Source organism: Dacryopinax primogenitus (genome assembly GCF_000292625.1).
Source record: "Dacryopinax primogenitus strain DJM-731 SS1 chromosome Unknown DACRYscaffold_22, whole genome shotgun sequence".
Taxonomy (NCBI): domain Eukaryota; kingdom Fungi; phylum Basidiomycota; class Dacrymycetes; order Dacrymycetales; family Dacrymycetaceae; genus Dacryopinax; species Dacryopinax primogenitus.
In genome coordinates, this window is record NW_024467219.1 from 580658 (window position 1) to 589473 (window position 8816).

At 55.4% G+C, this 8816-nt stretch overlaps 5 protein-coding genes across 5 annotated transcripts; 1 reads left to right on the top strand and 4 right to left on the bottom strand.

Moving 5' to 3' along the window:
* Position 1: 1 nt before the first annotated feature.
* DACRYDRAFT_119348 (uncharacterized protein) lies at positions 2-974 on the bottom strand (the record flags this gene model as incomplete). Its single annotated transcript, XM_040770772.1, has 2 exons — positions 788-974; positions 2-726 (listed from the first exon to the last, which is right to left on the bottom strand). The coding sequence occupies exon 2, from the start codon at positions 710-712 to the stop codon at positions 2-4; it is 711 nt and encodes a 236-aa protein (XP_040624585.1). The 5' UTR covers positions 713-726; positions 788-974.
* Positions 975-1014: 40 nt separating this feature from the next.
* DACRYDRAFT_84718 (uncharacterized protein) lies at positions 1015-2215 on the bottom strand. Its single transcript, XM_040776694.1, has 5 exons — positions 2145-2215; positions 2015-2096; positions 1864-1964; positions 1635-1814; positions 1015-1586 (listed from the first exon to the last, which is right to left on the bottom strand). The coding sequence occupies exons 1-5, from the start codon at positions 2202-2204 to the stop codon at positions 1155-1157; spliced, it is 855 nt and encodes a 284-aa protein (XP_040624586.1). The 5' UTR covers positions 2205-2215; the 3' UTR covers positions 1015-1154.
* A 1564-nt stretch (positions 2216-3779) lies between these two features.
* DACRYDRAFT_25042 (uncharacterized protein) lies at positions 3780-5022 on the bottom strand. Its single transcript, XM_040773978.1, has one exon. The coding sequence runs from the start codon at positions 4965-4967 to the stop codon at positions 4737-4739; it is 231 nt and encodes a 76-aa protein (XP_040624587.1). The 5' UTR covers positions 4968-5022; the 3' UTR covers positions 3780-4736.
* An 85-nt stretch (positions 5023-5107) lies between these two features.
* Positions 5108-5728, bottom strand: DACRYDRAFT_25043 (uncharacterized protein; the record flags this gene model as incomplete). The annotated part of the gene is made up of 1 exon (XM_040773979.1): positions 5108-5728. A coding segment is annotated over exon 1 (484 nt), but the record flags the coding sequence as incomplete, so codon positions are not given.
* Positions 5729-6334: 606 nt separating this feature from the next.
* Positions 6335-8123, top strand: DACRYDRAFT_18643 (WD40 repeat-like protein; the record flags this gene model as incomplete). The annotated part of the gene is made up of 6 exons (XM_040771373.1): positions 6335-6680; positions 6734-6934; positions 6985-7061; positions 7118-7238; positions 7292-7508; positions 7571-8123. The coding sequence occupies 6 exons, from the start codon at positions 6335-6337 to the stop codon at positions 8121-8123; spliced, it is 1515 nt and encodes a 504-aa protein (XP_040624589.1).
* Positions 8124-8816: the final 693 nt, after the last annotated feature.

Consider the following 8816-nt stretch of genomic DNA (forward strand, 5'->3'; position numbering starts at 1 on the left):
GTTAAAAGCACCCAATCCATGTCGCCCAAACGGAACGGGCCCAAGAGATCCAGGAGATTTCTGCCATGGATGAAGACTCCGCATCAGTTGATGGGAGAGCTCTGTAGGTAGCAGAACCGAGATGACGTTCATGGGTTGCCGAGCTGTTCGAGCTGGATGGACGACCATGCTCCTGTGCTTCATCCTCCTCGGGAAGTCTGAAGTCAGAGAGCTCGAACATGGCAGGATGTGCGGAGGGATTTTCCGAGGAGAGACGGACTGCATCCATAGAATTGCCGGCTGTTCCTGCAGATAGTAAAAACCGAGTCCCATCGCGAACTCTATTCGTAGGTTCGGGCAATGTCTGCATGCGAGGTTGAGGCCCAGACCCTGCAGTAGAAGTTTCGGCAAGTTGAATATGAGGGTGGTTGGCCAAGTACTCGCGCCGCTGCTTTGGGAGATTCCGTTTCGCGCGCTTCACAGCTTCTTCAAATTCATACTCTGGCCCAGTCAACAACGGGCCAGGCAGCGGAGGAGGTTCCGGCCAACGCTGAGAAGAACTTGACGGTGTAGTTAGGGAAACTGCCGGTGGCAACGCAGCAACGTTGGTAGCCCTCTCATCCTCCTTATTCTGATCAGAGACTTGCTCATTCAGTGGATCGCATCGCGAGTCCGCAACCCGGGGCAGTGAGCACACTGGGACGGTCTCATGCCTGTCCTTGCCCTCATACATGACTGCTTCTTGGACTTCCGATGAAATAGAGTCAGACATTTGCATTCCACACTTAGAATGGACTAGCAGACTTACAGGTTGTTCGATACTGATTGTCAATTTATTCGATTATTGGTCGTCCGAAGCGGAGTGCAAGCACCTTTGATCCCGCTCTAGCCGTGGATCATCAGACGGAAGGCATGTTGTATCCGAGACAGCCTGGCAAACGCCTCACAGGAAGGATGAACTGCTCAGAATGAGTAGAAACGCATTTGCAGAGAGAGCCTCAGTTGTTGTTCGCGGTAGTAGTGTTCCGAAGTGGTGAGAGTATTCGAAGCCCACCAGCGTCCATAGAGCTTTGTTCTAAGACTAGAATAGCTGGTGCGCGAATCATTGGTTGCACCGAGTAGATATGTGTTCGACAGAAAACGCCACTGTGTGTGGGGTGACGCATCATTCGCCTCTATGCTAACCAGTGCAAGGCACCAAAGGTGACTTGCATCTCTGCTTCGCTTTCAGCTGATACGAGACCGACGCGACGCAGAAGATCGGTTCCCAACATGAGCTCCAGTCGGTCCGAACTTCCATTCTCGAAAATAACCCCGCCTCCCTCTCCGACCCATTCGCAAGTCGTCACGGCATATCTCTGTCGGGCCATCCCGGCAGGCACGATCTCAATCGCCCATAGCCTGAATTGCCATTCTGTAGCGGGCATGCCGCTGACCCAGATAGCCCCTTGGTCCAAACGACAATCGATCTGCTGCAGGTCGAAAGCCATGCCTTCGCCGATGGCCTTGATAAAGGCTTCTTTGATCGTCCAGATGATGAACGCGCGTTCAATCAAATGCTCGTCCGACATTGGCTGTTGAAGTGATGCGAGTTCGCCTGGCGTAAGCTGCCAAACGGGTGAACAGGGGAAATGAGGAGAGGGGCATGAACGTACTTGTTCGCTGATCACCTGAACGAACATACGCGGCGTCTCATCCGAACGGATAGCGAGCTTCATGCAGTCCACACCAATGCGATGCGGCCCATCCCCAAGGGGTCGAGAGTATCCAAAGGCAATGAGGCTATTATCATGAGAAATGTTGAAGAGAATGGGCGGATGTAGGACTGGATGGGCCTGATGCAGAGTCAGACATGTTATTTCTCGGCAAGAATCGTCTTCGCACCAAGTACGGCTTTCCTCGGGATGTTTTCTCAAATTGAAGCTCTCCCTCTGCACCTTGATCCCGCAGCACCAGGACGGTCAAAAGGCGACCGAGGAGAGAGCCTAAGTACCATCAGCCGGTGCTCGACATGACTTGCGTGTCAAGTACATACGCCACCGGCCTTCCTTTCTGTAGAATCGTGTGACAGAAGCTCTGACATTCTCGTCTAGCAGTCGAAGGGCTGGATCAAACAGCTGAGACCGCCGTGAACACGATGTGATGAAGACAGCGAGCAAGCGCACCGAATCTTGGGGGAACCACGGGAGGACGATTACTTGGATGTTGGACTGCGAGGTGGCCATCTCCTGACTCTCAAGAGTTCATAGCGTCGCATTTATTTAAGGAGATGATAATCGGGCGCTGATGGAAGAATGCATCATTGATAGTAGAATGCCTCCGAGTCAACCTGAACGTTCACACAGCCCCTGGCACCTGACAGGGAGAGTAAAACGCCGTTCCTCTCGGCCGTCCGCATCTCTTTCGCAACCCACCTTGTGTCCTCAACGTGTTTAACCTCTTGCCATCCTCACTGCCTTCCTTCAGTAACTTCCCCGCAACAATCCTACGCATGCATCTGCCTTCCAAATGATTGCGATACTGTGCTATCATGACGATGAGTGATGAGTATGAGACGAACGCGCGAAGATCTCAAGCGCCAGAAAATTCTATCGATTCCGCTCGCTCGAGAATCCACCGCTCAAGATCACGCAAGTCAAGTCAAGAGTCGAAGCGATGAGCATATACGAGGGATCGAGAGAGCTGGAGTAAAGTAACGTCCAAGAACGCCTCGCTCCCCTTTGTCTTATTATCTTGCAGATCGGTTGTCGAGCAGGTTTGCGACAGCTGAGGTGCTCTCGTTGAATTGGTGAATCGTGTCTTGAGGTGTATCATCATGGTACTGGGGATGGTGTTGTCATTCTCGGCAATAGTGATAGTCTGTACCACTTCACCAATTCAATGAGAGCACCTCGGCTGTCGCAAACCTGCTCGACAACCTTGATCGTCTTGGAGGAGTTGGTCGAGAGGGCACTGCTCAGGGTGGAGATGATATTGAGCGGGGTGGTGATGAGCATGGGCAAGAGACAGAGAGGGAAAGCGAGGTCGAGGTACGCCTTGCTCCTGCTTGTCATATTTTGTATCCCTCATAGTCATGACAGGAAACCGCCGATACGGACACGGCTGCCGACGCCCCGTAAGACGCGAACGCTGGAGGCGTGGTACGGAATACTCGCCAGCACGACACATGGTCAGCGGTTGGCGTCGGACATGCATACGCCTTCTGGTCAGAAGGCGACCGTCGAAGAAGACGTGTGTTGGAAAACATCGCAAGCTGGTGGCCGGTCTGGCCCATGATCTGGGGCTACTGCGCGGGAGTGATGAGCGTTTGGAGGACTCGCCGCTTCACGCCCACCCTCCTATCGTCCTGGGTCTGGACTAACTAACGCTGTGTAGGTCCTCTGGGACGTCTGCTTGCGACTGTATCGGAGCGCCTAGCAATCAACGTTGACATCCACAAGTTTTGTATTATATCATCGGCCGGGGGGCCTTTGCCGTGTTCAGTGATACGCGGATGGTCAACATAGACATACCGTACATTATTATAATAGTGCTATATTAGAACACTCATATGTTCAGAGACAACCATCGTGTGTTCCCCTCTTGACCATATCAGCTGAAGAACAACGAAAGTGATATTGCGTATTATGGAGAAAGCCGTGTCACGTCTAATGCTAGACTCTGCGAACGGCCATACGGAGCTAACGTCTGCCGAAACGAGACTTCCACCTCTACTCAGCCAGCAGCCTCACAGTCACAGGCAAAACTCGGAAATTTCATTCATGGAGCGGTGTACGTTTATGACACGGTTGTTGGGCATTGGAGAGATGAGGAGAGATGATGAGGGATGAAGGATGAGAAAGGACGAAGGATGAGAAAGGACAAAGGATAGGATGGACGATCATGCATGATGAACGGACGGACGATAAAGTGCTGGGGACGGGAGATGGCGAAGCATGAATCTGAATATGGATATGACGCAAAGAGCAGAAAAGGAAAGAAGTTCGTTACGTTACCCCTCTGACGGGGATAGGGAAGGGAATGGAAGAGAGGGGGAGGGGAGGAAAGAGAAAGGCAGACAAGAAACATGAAATGAGAGAGGGAAATGAGAAAGGGAAATGAGAAATCTGTGCCATACATCGGCTGCCAGTTGGGAGACGTGTTTGCTCGTGCTCGTGCTCGCGCTCGCGCTCATGAGTCACGGCGAAGAGTTGGGTCGGTGATCGAGTTGATATTGATATTGATAGTTGATAGTCGATAGTTGATATTGAGAGTTGATAGTCGATAGTTGGGAGTTGGGAGTTGACATACCATAATCGACCGCCCGTCATCAGAAGACAGTCGGAAGGTACACGTACACATAACCGACAGTCCAGTCCGTCAGTTCACGCTTCTCTCAATATGTCGGTCGGGAGGCAGAACAAGTCAGAATGACGCACATCAGCTGTCCGACTCCTGCTTGTGGCTTTTGACTGGTGTCTCCCCCTCACCTTCCAGGACCACCCCCGCGCCAGTACCGGTGCCAGTGCCAGTGCCAGTGTCAGTGCCAGTAGCAGGTCCGGCGGCTTGTCCAGTCCTGGCCGAATTCGGGGGTTCGTCCTCGCCCAGCATGCCCCGATTCACGCTCGCGCTCCCGCTCGCGCCTGCCTCGCCCCCACCTCGCCCCTTCTCCTCTTCCCCGCCCCTCGCGCTCCCAACGACCGAAGGCCTCGTACTCCCCGCCAGACTGGGTACTGCACTTGGCCAGAGGGAGCCTAGGATTGTGCGTGTGCTTGCGTCTAGGCTTGCTCCTTCTCCTTCTCCTTGTCCTTCTCCTTCTGCGTCTGCTTCTCCTGCTTCTGCTTCTGCTGGTTCTGCTGCTGGTTCTGCGTCTGCGTCTGCGTCTGCTGGTTCTGCTGCTGCTGCTGATGCTGATGCTTCTGGGGATACGACCCGAGCGTCCGAAGTTCCCTCAGCTGCATGCGCACCCCTAGGCTCTTCTCCCTCCATAAGCAGGGCAGCAGCAACATGCAGCGCCCCCTCCGCGCCTTCCGTGCCCTCTGCACCCACGGTCCCCTCAACCGTCTCCGTTTCCGTCCCCCCCGCTTCCCCCTCCCCTTCCACGTCCCGGTCCGGCTCGACCCAACTCCCAACCCTCTCACTCCCCTCCCTTCCCTCCTCTCCCTCTCCCACCCCAGGCGGAAGCTCCATCCCCGTCCCCACCGTCCCCAGAGTGAACCCCGTGACCTCCGTTCCCCAACTACCTCTCCTGCTCCTGGGCTTCAGCGCCCGCACGCTAGCGCCCTCTTCTTCCTCCCCCTCGTCCCACCCTTCCCACCTGCTTGCGGGGTAGACAGACCCAGGCCTACGATCCGCAGTGGTAGAAGCAAGTGTGAGGATCGAAGCGTTGTCCAGCGCTGGAGAGGAAGGGTCGGGGTTGTGTGCCGGGTCAGGCTTGGAGTACCTCGGGAACCGGGGTTTGAGCCCGAGAGAAGAGAGCTTGTCCTCTGTTGTCGGTCCGCTTGTGCTTGGGAGACCTAGAGCTGCTTGGGTGGGCGTGTGGGGTGCACTGGCGGAGGGGGTTGGGCTGCTTGGGGGTAGATGGGAGAAATGGATACTCGGTGCGCCTCTTGCTGTTGCAGGGGGAGCGGGGGCAGTGTCGATGGATAGCAAGGTAGTAGGCTTCGTAGATGCGGATATGGCAAAGCTGCTGCCTCTGAAGCTGGGGTTGTAGGAGCTAGAACGGATGGAAAGGGAGGAGTAGGTGTGCATTGACGGTGCAGGGGAAGGAGGGGATGTTGGGGGAAGTGGACGGGTAGAGGCGTCGTCGTCTGCTGATGTATGGGTTGGTGGGTAGTCAGATACAGATCCTGATGTTGGACGACGTGGATAAGGTTCCAATGGAGTGCCATTATTGGTTATATTGTCTGTGTTGATGTTCTGTGGATGACCGTTACCCGGTGGTAGAGGATGATAACCATTCCCTGTTGGTCTGGGTAAAGAAGGTGGAAGTGAACTACTTGCACGACGGGCACTTTGAAGTTTACGTTGTAACCATGTCAGGATGGGTTTCTTTTGATGAGGTCTGAGATGGGGAGAAGGGGGAAGAGGGGCGGAGATGGTGCGCTGTTTTGGATAGGGAGGGGGGGGATAGGATGTAAGTGTCGTCATAGTGTAAGAGTGAAGTGACGTCGTGAACTACGCTGATGACGCAAAGTCGATCCAAGTAGACAAGTGCACTGAGTGAACGACGTTGACCATTTGACCATGGACCACATACGCAACGCCACCTCTCCCGAACCGCATTTCCGTCCCAATTCCCGTGACACCCAAATGGGACGCGTCAGTAATGTACACACGCGCGTCTCACTCTCTCACCCTCTTCCTCACACCAAGCATGTCCCGCCCAGCACTCAAAGATCGCACAAACCTCACTTCACCTTCGTCCCTCACTGCCTACTTCAACCGCACAGGCAGGGAGAACTCGCCTCCTTCCCTTCCAAAGCGAGGGGTCAAAAGGGGTCGCGATCCACGCTCGTCCGATGTGGAATGGGAACTTTCGAGTCCTTGCAAGAGTAGTCCCTTGAAGGATGAACTCAAGCGCTCTGGGGATGTGGACGAGGATGTGGATGTGGATATGCTAGACGAGGTCAAGCCCCGCAGAATGGAACGACGCCCAGCACCAGCCTGGCCAAGTCTCATAACCGATTTCCGGCATCAAGCGCGTGTACGCCCATACACCCGTACGTCCCCCTCCCTCCCTCCCTTGCACACTCCTAACTACCACTCTCCGCAGTATCCCTCCAACCCCATCTCCACTCTTTCCGCTCCTCGAACCACACCGACGTATTCCGTTTCCCCTCCCCTCTCCCCCAACGAGAAACAAGCATCCCCTTCTCCCTCCAGTTCCTCCATTCCCGGCCTCTCCTAGCCATAGGCACCGAAGAAGGGCGCGTGCTGCTGGTAGATACCCAAAAGAGGAGGAAATGGGATCCCCGTATGTCTCCTTCCAGGGCAGGGGGCAGGGAACGCTAATGATTTGGGCAGAACCACAGTATACGACGCTCACCCCGCATGAGAACGCTGTTTTCGCACTCGCCTTCTCGGAGGACGATTCCCTGCTCGTACGCCCCCCTCTCCTCCTTAGCACGCATGCTCACATTCACACTGTGCACTGTAGGCAACAGGCTCCGGAGACAGGAACTGCGTGATCACCGACCTCGCTTCGCAGAGTCCAATCACAACGCTGGAAGGTCATACAGGGAGCTTGAGACGCGTCACCTGGGACCCGGAAAACCCTCGTACGTCCCCCCCTCCCCCTTCCCCGCCGGCGCATTCTAACCCCCTGATTCAGGCCTGCTGGGTACGGCAGCAAGAGACGGCTCCTTCCGGATCTGGGACGTCCGGCTGGCCAGCACGCACGCGTGTATCCTCCACGTCCCTGATGCGCATTCCCCTCCAGTGCCGGGCAAGCACATGCGGAAAGGGCGTAAGCCAGCTCCTCGAGCGAGTGTTACAGGGCTAGAGTACGCTGGGGAGTGTAGGGTTATCACGAGCGGGAGTGGGGATGGGTACGCTACTTCCCCTGCCTTCCCCCTGCCCACTTCCAGCCAAACCTAACCAACGCTTGTAGGATACTCAAACTCTGGGACACCCGTTCCCCCCTCTTACCCATCGCCCACTCCCCCCCTTCCCCCCGTGGCATCCTAGCACTCACACTCACCCCCTCCCCCTCCTCCTCCTCCTCCTGCTCCGTGCTCGCGCTGTCCGCTTCCTCCCATATCAGGGCGTACGACCCTCTCACGCTTGGGCTGTCAGGGGTTGTAGCGCAGGCAGAGGGGGAGGGACGGTTCAAGCCTGGAAGCTTTTATGTCCGTATGCAGCCGGCGCCTGGGGGTGGGGCGCTGGCTGTGGGGAGCGCGGGAGGGGGGGTGATGCTCTTCCCCCTCTCCTCTCCCCTCCCTTCCACTTCCCGAGGATCCCCAACTCCAACTCCAGCTCCCTCAGGCGTATTCCTGCAAGGACATGACCCCCTCAAAGAAGTGGCTCTCGTCGCTTGGCTAGACGGGGATACACTTGCGACGGGGGGTGATGATGGGCTTGTAAGGATTTGGAGAGGGGGGCCTGGGCTGGCTGAAGATGAAGAGGGGGAGGGGGAGGGGTGGTGGGGCGTTAGGGCTGAGTAAGGAGGTTGGGTATTAGGTATTGGGTGCGTTGGCGGAGAGAAAGGCAGGGGTTCTTGGGTTTGTGTAGCATGACTTTTTGCATTCGTATTCACATTCACATAATTCATTCTTGCATTCACATCCACATCCACATCCACAGTCACAGTCACAGTCACCTTGCAAACGTGGTTCGCGTCCTGAGAGGCTCACCAAGCACCTCCGATAACTGTTTCCTAATCTCACACCTTGAAGGCACCCAACCCTATCCCTATCCCATAAGTCTAACATACCCCTCTTCAGTTGAGCTTGACCTGTTTCATGCGCCTGTTTGGCTCGGAGGATGTACGGGATGATGATTCAGCTGGTGTGGTACGCCCGCTGTCAGTAGTTTCTGTCCCCACTTCTAGAGTCGTCATACCTCAGGCTCGTCCAACTCTAGCCTTTCAGCTGTCTGACATCCAGCCCTTTTTTCCGGGTGAATAACAGACCGATCATCATATGACATGTTCATGCGTCGGTATACCCGGACGTTGTCCGTGTCCTCTGTCCTCTGTCTCCGGTGTTCCATATTTCCGATTTCGGATTCCGTAATTCATATCCTCTGGGACATTAGGTTACACAGATACATGTTACCAAGATCCCCACTGTCAGAGTCAGCATCCCTCAATGCTCCAATCCCGATCCCGCAAACCCCCCCCCCCCCCCCACAACGAA